This window comes from Leucoraja erinacea, chromosome 26 (assembly GCF_028641065.1).
Source record: "Leucoraja erinacea ecotype New England chromosome 26, Leri_hhj_1, whole genome shotgun sequence".
Lineage (NCBI taxonomy): Eukaryota > Metazoa > Chordata > Chondrichthyes > Rajiformes > Rajidae > Leucoraja > Leucoraja erinaceus.
The window spans coordinates 17,380,510-17,397,856 of record NC_073402.1 but is presented as its reverse complement, the minus strand read 5'-3'; the positions used below and the strand labels follow the sequence as shown (position 1 = coordinate 17,397,856).

The 17,347-nt window shown below is 41.6% G+C and overlaps 1 protein-coding gene across 1 annotated transcript in view; it reads right to left on the bottom strand.

Moving 5' to 3' along the window:
* The window catches only part of LOC129709707 (hydroxymethylglutaryl-CoA lyase, mitochondrial-like), a 29,022-nt gene extending 14,219 nt beyond the window's left edge, over positions 1-14,803 (bottom strand). The window contains exons 1-5 of the mRNA XM_055656230.1: positions 14,609-14,803; positions 7,139-7,222; positions 6,230-6,337; positions 4,529-4,624; positions 3,541-3,689 (exon numbers count right to left, since the gene is read on the bottom strand). Of these exons, the coding sequence (XP_055512205.1) occupies positions 3,541-3,689; positions 4,529-4,624; positions 6,230-6,337; positions 7,139-7,222; positions 14,609-14,788 (617 nt within the window). The 5' untranslated portion in view covers positions 14,789-14,803. The remainder of the gene's footprint in view (positions 1-3,540; positions 3,690-4,528; positions 4,625-6,229; positions 6,338-7,138; positions 7,223-14,608) is intronic.
* Positions 14,804-17,347: the final 2,544 nt, after the last annotated feature.

Genomic DNA, 17,347 nt, shown 5'->3' with positions numbered 1-17,347 from the left:
GCTGTAAATAAATGCCCATTTAAATTGGCTTTCTAGTGGGTTCATGTGGAACGCGCTGGTTTAGAACGTTGACATAGCGCTGGATTAGTGCCCTCAAATGCCGAGAAAAATACTGCGGGATATAAAAAGCCCAAAATGAACTATTCGTTATAGATAACTTGATATTCAGGGTTATATATATGCCCCATTTAATGTAAAAATAAGGTACATACCTTTAATTGTTTGCTTTATAAAACCCTGGGGCTGCGAGAGGTTGCGAAATCAGAGAGTAATTTTAAAACTATTATAACTATATTATCGAGGCCTATAAAACTAATAATACCTTTTGCGACCGGGTCTTGCAGCGATTTTTCGTTAATGATTTACTAGGCTGAACATGTGCGATTAGTACAGCCTAGTAAAAATCGCGTTTTAAACCCGCCCCCTCCAAACAGCGCCAAAATCGCCGACATGGCTGAGGGCAGATTCCCAATGACGATTCAGGTAGGTTTTGTAACATACCTAATCTATCTCTCCCTCCCAACCCCATTCTTCTCTGACACCTGTACTAATCAAAACTCTATCTATCTCTGCTTTAAAAATATCCATTGACCTGGCCTCTACAGCCTTCTGTGGCAAATAATTCCACGGATTCACCACCCTTTAATAAATCAAATCTCAAGAAGGTCATGCCGAACTTCTACCAACACATCACGTGTGCCACCAGGGGGGAGAGAACCTTGGACCACTGCTACACGCCGTTCAGGAAGGGCTACAAGGCCGTTTCACTCCCTCCCCTGGGGAAATCGGACCACGTTACCATTTTCCTGCTGCCGGAGTATAAACAGAGGATAATTCGGGAAACGGTAGAGGCGAGGGACGTAAAGCGATGGTCCGACCAGTCAGAGGCCATGCTGCAGGATGCACTGAGTGATGTCGACTGGAATATGTTCGAAGCAAGCTCCAGTGACGTCAGTGAGTTCGCGGAAGCAGTCACTGACTTCATCGCAACAATAACCGACAACATCGTCCCCACGGTAAGGGTAAGCACCTTTCCAAACCAAAAACCCTGGGTAGACAGGTCCGTTCGTGTGGCCTTGAATGCTCGCACCGTTGCCTACAACTCGGGCCTGGCATCAGGAAACATGGATGTCTACAAGGTAGAGTTCTACCGACTGCGAAGGGCAGTGAAGGACGCAAAGAGGAGGTACAGGGTCAAGATGGAGTTACAGATGGAACAGCAGGACACCAGAAGCCTGTGGCAGGGGCTACGGATTGTAACCAACTACCTGAGCACCCCACCCTCATCCGCAAGTGCCGGCACCTCCGTAGCTGATGACCTGAACTCCATTTACGCTCGTTTCGAGAGGGGCAACACCACCCCAGGTCTGCCGACTATCGACAATACCGCCAGTGGGTTGGCTAACGAAGCTGAAGGGAGGAATGTGCACATTCTTGCTGTCTGAGCACGATGTGAGGACGACTCTGACACGGGTGAACACGAGGAAAGCTGCAGGCCCCGATGGCATCTCGGGGCGAGTACTCAAGTGCTGTGCTACGCAGCTAGCTCCAGTGCTCACTGCAATATTCAACCTCTCCCTGGACAAGTCCGTGGTCCCTGCCTGCTTCAAAAAATCCATCATTGTACCGGTACCAAAAAATGCCTCCCCAGCCTGTCTGAATGACTACCGTCCGGTGGCTCTTACCTCGGTAGTCATGAAATGCTTTGAGAGGCTGGTGAAGAAACACATCTGCGCCTTCCTCCCTCGGAACATGGACCCGTTGCAGTTCGCATACCGTCCGAACAGACCATGGACGATGCGGTCTCCCAGGTCTTGCACACCGCTCTCTCCCATCTGGACAGCCATAAGGGGGGCTACGTGAGGATGCTGTTCATAGACTTCAGTTCAGCCTTCAACACGATAGTCCCCAACAATCTGGTCGGGAAGCTAATGGAATTGGGGCTCAACACCTCCCTGTGTGCCTGGGTCCTGGACTTTCTCACCGCCAGGCCCCAGGTAGTCAAGATGGGAGGAAATACATCAAAGTCCCTCACCCTGAGCACAGGATCGCCCCAGGGTTGCGTCCTCAGCCCCCTATTGTACTCCCTGTACACACATGACTGTGTGGCTAGGTTCAGCTCCAACTCAATAATTAAGTTTGCTGATGACACTGTGGTGGTGGGCCTGATCTCAGACAATGACGAGAAGGCCTACCAGGAGGAGGTGGCAGATCTAGCACTCTGGTGCCAGGATAACAGCCTTCTCTTGAACATCAAAGAAATGAAGGAGCTGATCATGGACTTTAGGAGGGCACATCATCCGAGGACGTACACTCCATTGAGTATAAATGGGGATCCTGTGGATAGGGTGAACTGTTTTAAATATCTGGAAGTCCACATCTCCGAGGATATGACATGGACATCACTTGCCTCAGCACTCGCGAGTAAGGCAAGGCAGCGCCTTTACCACCTCAGGCAATTGAGGAAATTCAGAGTGTCTCCGAGGATCCTCCAGTGCTTCTACGCAGCGGCTGTGGAAAGCATCTTGTCCGGGAATATTACCATCTGGTTTGGGAATTGCTCTGCCCAGGACAAGAAGGCTCTGCAGAGAGTAGTGCGTTCGGCCGCACGCACTATGGGAACTTCACTTACCCCCCTGCAGGAACTATACATCAGGAGGTGCAACCCCAGAGCCAACAAAATCATGAGAGACCCCTTCCACCCTTGCAACGGACTGTTCCAGCTGCTACGGTCAGGCAACCGCCTCCGATGCCATGCTGTGAGAACGGAGAGATTGAGAAGGAGTTTCTTCCCAGAGGCCATTCGGACTGTAAATGCCTTTCTCACCAAGGACTTTGTGCAAAAAGACAAACAAACAAACAACCAAACAAACTATAAACACAATCATAAACACACACATATTCTTTTACATAATAAATATTGGAAGGAAAAACGTTTTTCCTTCCAATATTTATTATGTAAAAGAATATGTGTGTTTATGATTGTGTTTATAGTTTGTTTGGTTGTTTGTTTGTGTTTTTTGCACAAAGTCTGCAAGCATTGCCACTTTTCATTTCACTGCACATCTCGTATGTGTATGTGATGAATAAACTTGACTTGACTCTTGACTAAAGAAATTTCTTCTCATCTCCTTCCTAAAAGAACGTACATTCATTCTAAGGCTATGCCTTCTAGTCCTTGACTCTTGCACTAGTGGAAACATCCTCTCCACATACACTCTATCCAAGCCTTTCACCATTTTGTATTTTCAATGAGGTTCCCCCTCATTCTTCTAAACTGCACCGAGTACAGGCCCAGTGCCGACAAACGCTCATCATAGGTTAACCTACTCATTCCTGGATAATGGAGTTAACATTTTACTCTTGCTTTTGCCCTACACAGAAAGGTTCTAGCATCATTTTTTTGGGATAATCAAGAGAAAGCTAAGTAACTGCTTTAACTTTTAAGTTTCAACATAAATTTGATCCTATTTATGTAGATATGAGGAGAAATGTTTTCAATAAAAACAATTTAAAAAAGTGAAAAATTTGTAACTTTACCCTCGAACTGGAATACTTGCATCCTTCGCTGCTTTCATCACCTCTTCAAATCGTTGTAAACTCTCATCAATAGAACAATTAATATTTCTTTTACTGAACATTTCTGAGGCTGCTCCAAAGATGGCTACTTCTGTTGCACCGGCTTTCAGCTGTGAAAATCAATATATTCTGCTCTTCACAACATGACATAATAAATTGAGGCATAACACAATAAATATTTAATTCCAGCTCTAATTTTACACATTGATTTGCTTTTACTCATTCTCAAGAATGAATTTTCCAAGGGGTCTCACTCAACAGGTTATTAACATATCCTTTGTGTCTTTAAACTTATGTATTTACTGTTTTATAGTAGATGTAGGAAGTACCAAGATTTCCAAGTCAAAATCCTACACAAAAAAAAAATATTATGGGCATCCCGACAACCTTGCATCTTATGGATAGCTATAATAAAACAAATATTTTGTGCAGATGGTACAATGATAGTACAGCTTAACACACTATTTGCTTTTTTTTAATCTAATTGAAGTTCTGTATATCTGTATATAATGGCTGGATCTTGCTCACCTTTTCTAGTGGCTACATTGCAACAATCAGTTCATCGGCTGTCGAAATTAAAGTGTCAGATTTCTGTGCACACACCGTGAAACACAGATCGAATTGGCTAATTGGCACTCAAATCTATCAGTTAATTTTATTGCTGGATTTCACCTCTTTATAACACTTATAGATAAAAATTTTTGTAATAGATTGGATCGGAATTAAATTGTGGGCTGTCAATTTTATTTCTCCAAGTGTATGTGGAAATTAAATCAGAATTTCAAGACATGAAAAATAGCTAAACTAACTAACATTTTAACTTATTGTCTCAAATCATACTTGTGACAAGGAAATTCCTTAAAGGTCCTTGTCCTTAAAGGTTCTTTAAAGAATTTTTATCTAATTCAGTGAAGAAAAGGAAAGTGTAAAACTCAGTAAAGATACTTACTGCACTCTCAAACCCTTTTAGGTTTGGAGTCAACACTGGGTAGCTCACGTTTGGATATTTTCGGATTCCTTTCATCACTTGCTGCTGATCGGCCATCTGTACGGAGACAATGAATAAGTTCCAAAATTTACGACGGTCAAGTATAAGCGTCATCACTTATACATGCTTGATGCTTAGAGATTCCAGTACAGATTAATAAAAATACATCTATTGATGCTCCTGAACACATCATCAGTGATGTAACCTGGGGTCATTGGGTGTTTTGGGTCTTTCAACATCAGACACCCTCACCCAGGCGATCCAAAAAATACATCTGAGTTATCTCAGATATATCTCCAAAATGTACCCTTCCATTTTAAATCCCATGAATTGAACATTCCCTTTTTATTTTTGTTACCTATAAGATCCATTAATATCACATGACCATATCACCCTCACTTAAATAGTCAAGTATAAAGCCCAGGGTAGACAAAAATGCTGGAGAAACTCAGCGGGTGAGGCAGCATCTATGGAGCGAAGGAAATTGGCGAAGTTTCGGGTCGAGACCCTTCTTCAGACTGATCAGCCTCACCCGCTGGATTTCTCCAGTATTTTAGTCTACCTTCAATTTTCCAGCATCTGCAGTTCCTTCTTAAGCATAAAGCCCAAATCATTTTAGTTCTGGGGTGGAAGATTGCAACCTTCACGTGGTCCGCCCTGTTTCAACTAATGCAATCAACTCGACGTGCACAAACAGAAGATCTAATAGAACAAGTTGTCCTACAACTTTAGGCTGTGCACGCCACACGAAAGAAGAAGATTTTAGTTCTATTTTGTAGCAACCTATCTTAGTCCTCAGATTTCTTACTCCACCTATCGACTCCACCTTTCACCCAATTCCATGTAGTATGGTTAAGTAAAGGTTGTTTTTTGTTTAAAAGGTCAAATGTGAGCAAAAACATTTTTTTTTAATCTGTACACAAATTGTTTAATGTTAAGTAAATTAAAATATGCCCCAAACCCTCGTCCTGCAACAATGTGCTGTGACATCAGACTGCTTTAACTCAATACAATAGATTTCCTATTGGAGAAAAGAGCAATCTGTACAGGAATAGTAAACAAATTCATCAATGAAGATTACTTTTCTTAAACATTAACAATTTTGTTTTCAGAAACAAAAATTGAAGCAGTATTAATTTCCGAAAGTATCAATCCCTTTGGAATACTTTCATTCAACAATTTTGCACTCAGTTTTATGTTGCAGGAAAGGAAAACGACATCACATTATTTGTTTAGAGGCAAATCGAGTCTCTCTCCAAACCAAAGTGATTAATCTCCTTAGGTACACAAAAATGCTGGAGAAACTCAGCGGGTGCAGCAGCATCTATGGAGCGAAGGAGATAGGTAACGTTTCGGGCCGAAAACCTTCTTCAGGCTGCTGCACCCGCTCGCTCCATAGATGCTGCTGCACCCACTGAGTTTCTCCAGCATTTTTGTGTATCTTCGATTTTCCAGCATCTGCAGTTCCTTCTTGAACAACATGATTAATCTCCTTGTTTGCAATGTATCCTTTCCACTCCCTTTTGCGACTATAACCATAAAACAGTTTGGAAATGAAAGTCTGCATTCTGATTGCATTACTTATTGGGGTCCAAAAACGACTCAAGCCATAATATAACTGCAAACACCACTCCAGACTATGTTCCATTTCTAATCTCTTACCTGAGGAACCCATTTTGGGGATACAAAGCTTGTTGCTTCCACAACAGATAATCCAGCCTCCGAGAGAAGGTTAATTAACTGAATTTTTACATCAGCTGGAACAATGACCTGCAACCACATCATTATATTTTTTGAGTGACAGCTAAGAGCAAAAAATAAACAATTCAAATGGTTTAAGAGATTACATTTCAATGAGACTTTGCATAGATTTTGCAATAGCAAATCACTTTGCTGTTTCCAGCATCGCAAGTATTATTTCTGATTTAAAGATGTTATTGCCATTGCTTTAATTTTCAAATCATACTTTATCTTCTCCATCGTAATCTTGAATGCTGAATTCACTTGTTCGTTACTATGAACTTAAATTTCAACATGAAATATTCAGTGCTTCAATGCGAATATTTACGCAGAAGTCTGACCAATTATTATTTTCCCAATTTGCTAAGACCATTATCTATGAAATGACTAATATTTTGTTAATAAAAGTTTTTAAAAATTACATCCACCGTATGAAGGAAGTGACTAACATTAAAAGCAAGGTTTCAACATATAAAACTCAGATATTTAAACATGGTTTCTGCTGAAAGCAAGGGTGGGGGCTGCAAGAATGGGTTAATTAGCATCTTTGCTCCAAGCGCAGAGAGGCGCCTAATTTTCCTTTGTCTGCACGATTGCCGTGTACACCAGCACTAACTTCATTCAGTGCAACGCCTTAGTTTGGGTTAGAAGTTCGCGTGTCAAGGACCTAAATGGCTAACCAGAAGAAACTACATTGGGGCAACGAGAAGGGATTGATGATTTTTTTCAAAATCAATCTGGGCCATCATAAAATGTTCTAACATTGCACTGGAACTGAGGAGATGTGATCTGTGAGGAACTGGGGCTTCAGCATCCTGTGTTGTGAATTACCTTTTCATTTTGCAGTCCATCTCTGGGTCCAACTTCAACAATTTTCACTTGCGCGGGTAGAGACTGTGCCACAGCCGTGCTAGCCTGCATAGCATTTAAAAATATTGTCAATATCTTTTAAAAATCTGATATTGTTTCTCTGAAATGGCGTCAAAGATCTCCCTGGAATCATTTCTACAAAAAGCAACAATATTATTACATTAACCACATGTAGTTTTCCCCAAAAGTTAATTTAACAAAAGTATTCACTTCCGAACAAACGATCCCTGGTTTAAGGTCATGTGTTATCCACTAAACACATTTTGTACTTTGTACCAAGAAAAACAAAAATTCAACTGACAAATAATGAGCATTACAAAGTAAACAGAGGAGGTGCAGAGAAGCCACACACACATGCATACAAATCAAACCTGGTGAAACTGTTTCCATTTAGCTTTAGTTTGCATTAGCAAAACCTGCATTGATTGACTATTCTTAAATTAGGGAGATCCGGACCCGGCGTGGGGGAAAGGAACGAAGAAGGGACCAACAATAGTCGGTTCTGAAGTCTGAAGAAGGGTCCTGACCTGAAATATCGGACAGGCCTGCAGTGGGTGCCGGGGGAACAAAGAGGGGCCCGGCTTGGGGGGCCACCGAGAACAAAGAGGGACCTGGCGTGGGGTGGGGGGTCGCCAGGATAACAAGTAGGGACCCAGCATGGTGAAAATGAAGGACCATTGGGACTATATTGAACATTTTGTAACCTTGTCAGCGCCCTTTTGCATACTTTGTCTATGGTATGCAAAGCAAAGAATTTCACATGTGGTAATAAAGTATTATTCATTCATTGCGCATGGGTTAAAATAGGAAGGGGAATGCAATCAAACTTGATTCAATAAAAGGAAAAAAAAAGGTCAATTATTTTATAAAGTGAATGACTGGGATCAAAGCAATAGTCTCAGATGTATTTTCTGTATTAGTCAACATAAAATGGAAAATGCATATTATTCAGACAGTCATTTAACAGAAGTAACAAGAGTCAATCAGCACCTAGAGTCTCCTCTTCCTTTCAATAAGATCTTGGCTGATCAAATCTTGCCCTAAACACCAATCCTGCACTCTCGCCATACCCCTCGACTCTCTTGCAGCTCAAATATCTATCAGTCTCAATCTTGAATATTCTATGACTTCGCCTCCACCACTCCCCCAGGAAGAAAATTCCAAAGTCAACTTTCAATGAAGAATTTGCCTATCACTGTCTTAAATCCCTTATCATTATCTTAAAATGATATCAGAAGGTCTGGTCAGCTTTACAAAGGGAAACATCCTGTCATTTTTTAACCTGTCACTCTCCCCAGAATGTAATTATACATCAGTGAGATCATTCTCATTCTTCTAAACTCAAATGAGTATCGACGCAAGTTGCTCAACATCATCTTCCTGTGAATCAATCTAGTTAATGTTATGTTCTCTGCCTTAAATGCAAGTCTATCCTTCTCTAAATACATAACAAAATTGTAAACAGTACTTAATGTATGGTCTCAACAACACCTTATAAAATTGCTTCCAAGGCCAACATTTGTACTCCAGACCCCTTGCAACGAGAGGCCAATGTTTCATTAACCGTTGTAATTATTTGCAGCACCCTTTATGTTACATGCATTAAGATTCTTTGTACTGCAATATTTTGTAGTTTCACTCCATTTAGATTAAAAATCATCACTATTCCTTGTCATTATTTGAATCATTATTCCTTCCAAAGTGAAAAAGCTCACTTTTCCCAGAAAATAATTTAATCCATTAACATTTTGCCAGCTCACTTAATGTAACGACATTGCTTTGCATGTTCTTTGTGTTTTCCTCAGTTTGCTATTCACTTGTATATTTGTATCATCAGCAAATTCAAAGTATTAATAGTTTGTAAATAAGTGACGCCCCAGCATTGATACATGTGGCACTTAACTTCCTGCTGATCAACAGTCCAAAAATGACCCAATTACTCCTTCTCTGATAAATGTTAGTTATCCAATCTCTTATCCGTGCCCATTATTTCCTACGACTTTATGGGCTCTTATCTTGTGCGATAACCTTTTAGATAACATCTTATCATATGCTGTTCGGCACAGACTTGAAGGGCCGAGACCCAATGTCATCCCCCAAAGGGACCAACATTGGCTGTAATAGACTAAAGATTTAGGACACTAAGGTTTCTGATCCTCAAATTAAATTTGAAATTCTTATGTACTTTGATTACATTTTCCCTAGAGTATAAATTGCTGAGATCATTCATCTCATTACATCATACCAAAGAACATATTAACTGAACATGGCTGCGACCCAGCTTCTTTTCAGATGGGAATGTTTTTAGAGCATTCTTTTCCTCGTAGCTATAGAACTATCCACCACTATCCATGGACATCCTGTCAAAACTTTTATGAGCTCTGAGGAGACCGATGATGTTGATGCAAGAGCTGCAAACGCTTCTACAAATGGTGTACGATGTGTCAAATGGAGCAGCTGGATAGTTTACGATGTGGTGCACTCCTTCCTCTGTTTACACAGGAGTTTCTGTGAGCTCACAATGTGTGGACTTGAGATTCCCAATACAAAGCTGCATATTGCTACTTCAGCTGCAAGACACTGCAAAACATCAGTGGGGATGGTTCATTTTTTCCAGTGGGCATTAAACACATCCTTGAATCATCTCTTCTACCTGCCTGGTAATCTCTTCCCCTGACAAAGTTCAGAATGCTTGTTTGTGAGATTCTAGCACGAGTTGTGCAAATGATGTGCTTGTTCAACAGAGTCGCTTGCAGGTAATGAGGGCCCCAATGTTGGGATGTTGGCACAGAAGATACTGACGTTGAATCGCTTACTCTAGTGGAGAATTTTGCTTCGTTTTGATGGTATTTTCCAGGACCTCGAGTTGTTTGCTGCAATTAGTCCAGGTCTCAGACACATAATGAAATTCAGCAATCTTCGCTGAGTGGTAGACCAAGAGCTTTGTGCCATGCAAGAGGTCTTGACCTTCAAACACTCTTCTCAATTGAGCAGAGGTCACGTTGAAGCATTGAAAACAACAGCAAATGGTATCGTCAAAGATCAGGGTAAAGTCATCACCAATTGCTGAAAGGAGCACTTTGAAGAAATCCTCATGTCAGACTTTCTCCTTGACACAAATATGCTTAATACTTACCCACAGTAAACTATCCCAGACAGTGATGTCATTTGTTGGATAGACACAAGATGCTGGAGTAACGCAGCGGGTCAGGCAGCATCTCTAGAGAAAAAGGATAGGTGACGTTTCGGGTCGGGATCCTTCTTCAGACTGAAGAAGAGTCCCAACATTTTGTGGCTATAGATATTGTGTGTCTATCTTTGTTATATCCAGCATCTGCAGTTGATTTTTATTACATTATGTCATTTGTTGGTATTGGTTTATCATGTCTATCAAGATAAGGCAAAAAGTTGTTTGTTGGCAATCTAGTCAAGTCAAATCATACTACAACCCATAGACCATGAAAATCAACATACTGTGGAAGCTGGATTCTGTAACAAAAACTGAAAATACCAAACTTGCTGATTGTTTCCTGCATCTTCAGCTTTTATTTCAGATTACCAGCATCTGCATTTTTAAAGACATTTTATCTGCTCCAAAGTAAACATTATAATCATAATAGTAATTTATTAGCCAAGTATGTTTTGCAACATACGAGGAATTTGATTTGCCATACAGTCATACCAATAAAGAGCACCAAGATACCCAAATATTTTTTTTACATGAACATCCACTACAGCAACTCCCTCACATTCCTCATTGTGATGGAAGGCAAAAATTCAGTCTTCTTCCTTTCTTTGTTCTCCTGCGGTTGGGGCATTCGAACCTGCTATCTGGGCAATCTTGGCTCCTGCAGCCAGCAGTTGCGCCCACTGCGTTGGGGTGATCAGGCTCCCGCATTAGGGGGATCTCAGCTCCGCGCGCCTGGCGATCAGACTCCCGCGTCAGGGCTGGTCGAAGCTCCTGCGGCTTGGTGCTTCCTGACATCAGTCTCTACCCGAGAAAGCGAGCTCCTCGGTTGAAATCCGCAGGCCACGTTTGGAGCGTCGATCCCAGGCAAGGGAAATCCACGGTCCCATGGTTCAAAGTCAGTCTCGAGCTAGGCCGCCAGCTCCATGTTAGGACGCAGACTGACCGGAGATACTATCTGGAAAAAAATTGTATCTCCGGCAAGGTAAGAGATTGAAAAACCCCCCCCCCCCCCCCCCTCCACCCACACACACATATATAAAACAAACCAGAGAACATTAACACATACTTTTTAAAAAACACTAAAAATAACAAAAAAGTTAAAAAGACAGACTGTAGGCGAGGCTGCCATCGCTGACGGAGAGGGAAACGCTCCCCAGACGTCGCCAAGTCTCCGTATTTCCGCTCACTCGCGTCACTGACACACACAACCTAATACGCACTGACATACACCCTTACACACACACTGGCACGCACAAGGTTTAAAGGGATATGGACCAAATGCGGATATATGGGACTAGTTTAGATGGGGCATGTTGATCTGCATGGACAAGTAGGGATGAGGGCCTGTTTCCATACTGTAATACTTATGACACGTTGTAGAAAGGGTGCATTTGCTCTGGAGAGGATTCAGGGGCAATTTATGAAAATGTTGGCCGGGTTGGAATTTTTTTTTCACTTTGAAGAAAGATTTGATAACTGGGATTGTATTCTCTGCGGCAACAGAGGTGAAGAAAAGACTTAGTTGAGTTGACTAATATAATGAGCATAGGACCTGTTTCGCTTAACAAAGAGTGTAGGAAGGACCTGCAGGTGCTGAACTGAAGATAGACACAAAAAGCTAGAATAACTCAGCGGGACAGGCAGCATTTCTGGAGAGAAAGAATGGGTGATGTTTCGGAACAAGACCTTCAGACTGATGAGGTTGAAAACCAGTTATATAAATGTAAAACCCAATGACTGGAAATGTGCGTTATCCAACAAAGGGCAGAAATCAGAATGTGTTCATCTTTATTGACGTAATAATAAATATATTCCAGAAAAAAAAATTAATGGGGTGGCACGGTGGCGCAGCGGTAGTTGCTGCATTACAGGACCACAGACCCAGATTTGATCCTGACTACAGGTAGACATAGACATAGAAAATAGGTGCAGGAGTAGGCCATTCGGCCCTTCGAGCCTGCATTGCCATTCGATATGATCATGGCTGATCATCCAACTCAGTATCCCATTCCTGCCTTCTCTCCATACCCCCTGATGCCTTTAGCCACAAGGGCCACATCTAACTCCCTCTTAAATATAGCCAATGAACTGGCCTCAACTACATTCTGTGGCAGAGAATTCCACAGATTCACCACTCTCTGTGTAAAAAATGATTTTCTCATCTCGGTCCTAAAAGACTTCCCTCTTATCCTTAAACTGTGACCCCTAGTTCTGGACTTCCCCAACATCGGGATAATCTTCCTGTCTCTAGCCTGTCCAACCCCTTAAGAATTTTGTAAGTTTCTGTAAGATCCCCCCTCAATCTTCAAAATTCTAGCGTGTACAAGCCGAGTCTATCCAGTCTTTCTTCATATGAAAGTCCTGCCATCCCAGGAATCAGTCTGGTGAACCTTCTCTGTACTCCCTCTATGGCAAGAATGTCTTTCCTCAGATTAGGAGACCAAAACTGTACGTAATACTCCAGGTGTGGTTTCACCAAGACCCTTTTCAACTGCAGTAGAACCTCCCTGCTCTTATACTCAAATCCTTTTGCTACGAACGCTAACATACCATTTGCTTTCTTCACTGCCTGCTGCACCTGCATTCCTACTTTCAATGACTGGTGTACCATGACACCCAGGTCTCGTTGCGTCTCCCCTTTTCCTAATCAGCCACCATTCAGATAACAGTCTACTTTCCTGTTTTTGCCACCAAAGTGGATCTCACATTTATCCACATTTTACTGCATCTGCCATGCATTTTCCCACTCACCCAACCTATCCAAATCACCTTGCAGCCTCCTAGCATCCTCCTCACAGCTAACACTGCACTCCAGCTTCGTGTCATCCACAAACTTGGAGATGTTGCATTCAATTCCCTCATCCAGATCATTAATATATATTGTAAATAGCTGGGGTCCCAGCACTGAGCCTTGCAGTACCCCACTAGTCACTGCCTGCCATTATGAAAAGGACCCGTTTACTCCCACTCTTGGCTTCCTGTCTGCCAGCCAGTTCTCTATCCACATCAATACTGAACCCCCAATACCGTGTGCTTTAAGTTTGTATACTAATCTCTTATGTGGGACCTTGTCGAAAGCCTTCTGAAAGTCCAAATATAACACATCCACTGGTTCTCCCTTATCCACTCTACTAGTTACATCCTCGTAAAATTCTATAAGATTCATCAGACATGATTTACCTTTCATAAATCTATGCTGACTTTGTCCAATGAATTCACCACTGTCCAAATGTGCTGCTATCCCATCTTTAATAACTGACTCCAGAATTTTCCCCACTACCGATGTTAGACTAACTAACTGGTCAGTAATTCCCCGTTTTCTCTCTCCCTCCCTCCCTTTTTAAAAAGTGGGGTTACATTAGCTACCCTCCAGTCCTCAGGAACTACTCCAGAATCTAAAGAGTTTTGAAAAATTATAACTAATGCGTCTGTACAGGTACGGTCTGTACAGAATTTGTGACCACATGCGTTTTCTCCGGATATCCCGGTTTCTCCCACATCCGAAAGAAATGAAGGTTTGTAGGTTGATTGGCTTCTGTAAATTGTCCATGGCATGTAGGATAGAACTGGTGTTATGGTAGATTGCTGGTCGGTGTGGACTTGGTGGGCCGAAGGGCCTGTTTCCATACAAGTGTTTTACATAAATATCTTAATTTAATTTCATATACTTGGTTGAATATGTGGCATTATTTTCATCTTGTTTCTATAGTCAAAGAGACAAAGTGTAAGGTTGATTAATTTATTTGTGCAGAACAGTGATGGAAGTACGACTTTTGTTTCTATGTTTTTTTTCTCTCTCTGTGTGTATGTACATATATATGTATAATGAATTGGTATATTCATGTATCAAAATCAGATTATAATTCATGCTGTTATGCATATATATATATATATATTGGATTAGGTATGAATAAGGTTAGGCTAAATTGCATTTCACAGTAGAACCAGGCTCTGATCAACAATTGCAGACAATGAATTGGTATATTCATGTATTGAAATCAGATTATAATTCATGCTGTTATGCATATATATATATATTCATACCTAATCCAATTTAAAGCATAAATGTTGCATTCTAGTGTCAATTATCTACCTTGTGCACCAGATTGCACAATTTCAAGGTGAAAAATGCTCTGCCATTATCAGCCATGAACGAACTACTCTTTGGAAGGAGATTAAATTACAACCGTCACGGTCTGCAGTGAGTGCATTTAGAAGAGTTTAACTACATCATCACTCACTGTTGAGGCCAGCGCACGTTGAAAGGCAGCCGCGGCAACACCCGGCAACCTCGGCAGCCTCTGCAACAACATCGCAGCCGACAGCGGCGCCATTTTCGGCTGCTTCAAGCGAAGCATGACCCCGTGACCAGCCCTGCGCCCGGGGACCACGTGATCACAGAGGGCACGTGATCCGAGCATCACGTGATCAAATAGACCACATGACCGTCGGCACCTTCCTCGTTGAACCAAAGACCAAAGCTACTTGAGCATTTTGTGTCTATCCTCGGTTTAAACCAACATCTGCGGTTCCTTCCTACACAAGTCTCTTTAAGTGCTTTGCTTTCAAGATTTGTTTCTAAACACCCCAGACGCGTTTTGAGCTATTTTACAACTATAGGTACCTCAAATATAGTTGAAAACAGATTCTAGCGGGAGCTTAAATAAAAACAGGACAACGTAAATAGCAGGTCATGCAGCCCATGAAGAGAGAAACAGTTAAAGTTTCACGTTTAAGAAGGAACTGCAGATGCTGGAAAATCGAAGGTAGACAAAAATGCTGGAGAAACTCAGCGGGTGAGGCAGCATCTGTGGAGCGAAGGAAATAGGCAACGTTTCAGGTCGAACCCCTTCTTTAAAGTTTCACCTCTTGTAATCTTTCACCAGAACCTTAACCTTTCCATTTAAAGGTAATCAGACACAATCATTAACTCTTGTTTCTTTCTTAAAGCTTCTTCCCCACTGTTACTAAGTTTCTAGTAAGTTAGGTACAGTCACATTCACCTCTATCCCATTGCAGATATTGGACTTTGTCTTTGATACTGGTTGGTTACATTGCAAAACTTAATTTGCACTCTGCTCTTTGCGGTGCCAATTGTATTTATGTTTAGTATTATCCGATCTGATTGGATAGCATGCATAACAGAGTGTTTAACTGTACTTTGGCATGTATAATAATAATAATAATAATAAGAAGCTTAAATTTATAAATACTGCCCGGCCTACTACATATTCCCAGCACTTGAAGCAGATGATTTGTGGCTCTGTCTGAAGAATGGTCCCCATCTGAAACGTCACCTATTTATGTTCTCTCGGGATGCTGCCTGAGCTGCTGAATTACTCCAGCTCTTTGTGCCTTTTTTTAAGTGTAACCTGTTGTTCTACAAACATCTTCCCCAACAAGTGGTCGAGGCAGGTACAATAATAACATTTTAAAGACTTTTAGACTGGTACATGGATAGGAGAGGTTTAGAGAGATATGGGCCAAATGTCAGCGTGGGTAAGTTATGCCAAAGGGCCAGTTTCCATACGTACAACTCTTTGGCTCCAAGTACGTATAGCTCTGTGAGAGTTTTGTATGTTTCAATTAGTTCCCCTCTCATTCCTCTAAAAATGAGGAAATACAAAACCTAGTCAATTTTTATCGCTCCTTATGCAATAGTCCTGCCATTCCAACAATCTTGTCCTACGCAGGAACTTTTCTACACTAAATTGGTCATGGTTCAATTCCCATATGTCCCCATAGCTAGACAAGGGAGGGTCAGAAGCTGTGATGAATTGGTCACCATTTTATTATCCAATACAGTGCACCATCTACAAAGCTTCTGGCAGCAGAATCTTCAATTGTTCTCTAATTTCTTGTGTGATTTCAGCTCAGACTGAAACTATTTAAGACCAAACGGCTTGCTTGAAAAACAGGTCATCACCAGCCAAACCATTTACTCCCTCCACCTCCAGGGTACCCTGGCATCGTGTATCCTCTGCTGAACACAGCGTAGTTACCTGCATTTTAAAATAGTTTTTAGACCTGTGAGGCCTAAAAGCCAGGTCAGAAGATCAGAACACCACCATTTAAAGATCCCCTGCAAGTCATGCATCTTCCTGATGTGGAAACATAATGGAACAACAGATGGAACTCTACACACATCAACACTGGATAACTTCACCAAATGAAGGCACTTCAAGAAATTGAACATAAGTGCTGGAGCAACTCAGCTGGTCAGTCTGCATCCCTTGAGAACATAGATAGGTGATATCTGGAGAAAGCTCCTGTCACCTATCCAGTTCCTCCAGAGATGCTGTCTGACCCCTTGAGTTATTCCAGCATTTTGTGCCCTTTTTTGTTACCCAGCATCTGCAGTTCCTTATTTTCTACTTCCAAGAAATTGGCTCTGCAACACCTTCCAAAGAGAAACATGCACAGGTGACAAGTCCTGACCTGGGCAACAATTGTAACATTCCATAAATGGATAATAAAACAACCTGATGGCAGTTGGAATAGCTGTTTGGAAATTTTTGGCAAAATACCACCTTAGCTGAGTAAAGAATTGTTGTTAAAGAGTTAATTACTGACCCAATAGGACGAGATTCGGGAGGTTTATATCTACAAACTCGCACTGAAAACATCTTTCTCATTAGCTCCTTCCAATGTTCAAACGCTAGGAATGAATAATGCCAGAAGGCGTGCCGTACGAAATGGATTATCGGCCATGAACTTTAAATAGAAATATTGCCTGCTTCTTCCTTCTGTCTCGCTGGATTATGACCGATTACTGTAGATTTTTTTAGATTCGCTGCTGCCTATTCTATAACTCGAGAATTAAACCAACGAGAAGAGAAAAGAAAACCCTGTGTCTCGCAGTTCTTCAACGCGGAAACAATTAACTGTGCAGCACTGTGCTAACACAGTAGAACAAATAACAAAACTACGTGTCCCTTTACTAAAGTACGCGGATTGAACACTGCTGCCGTCTTATTACC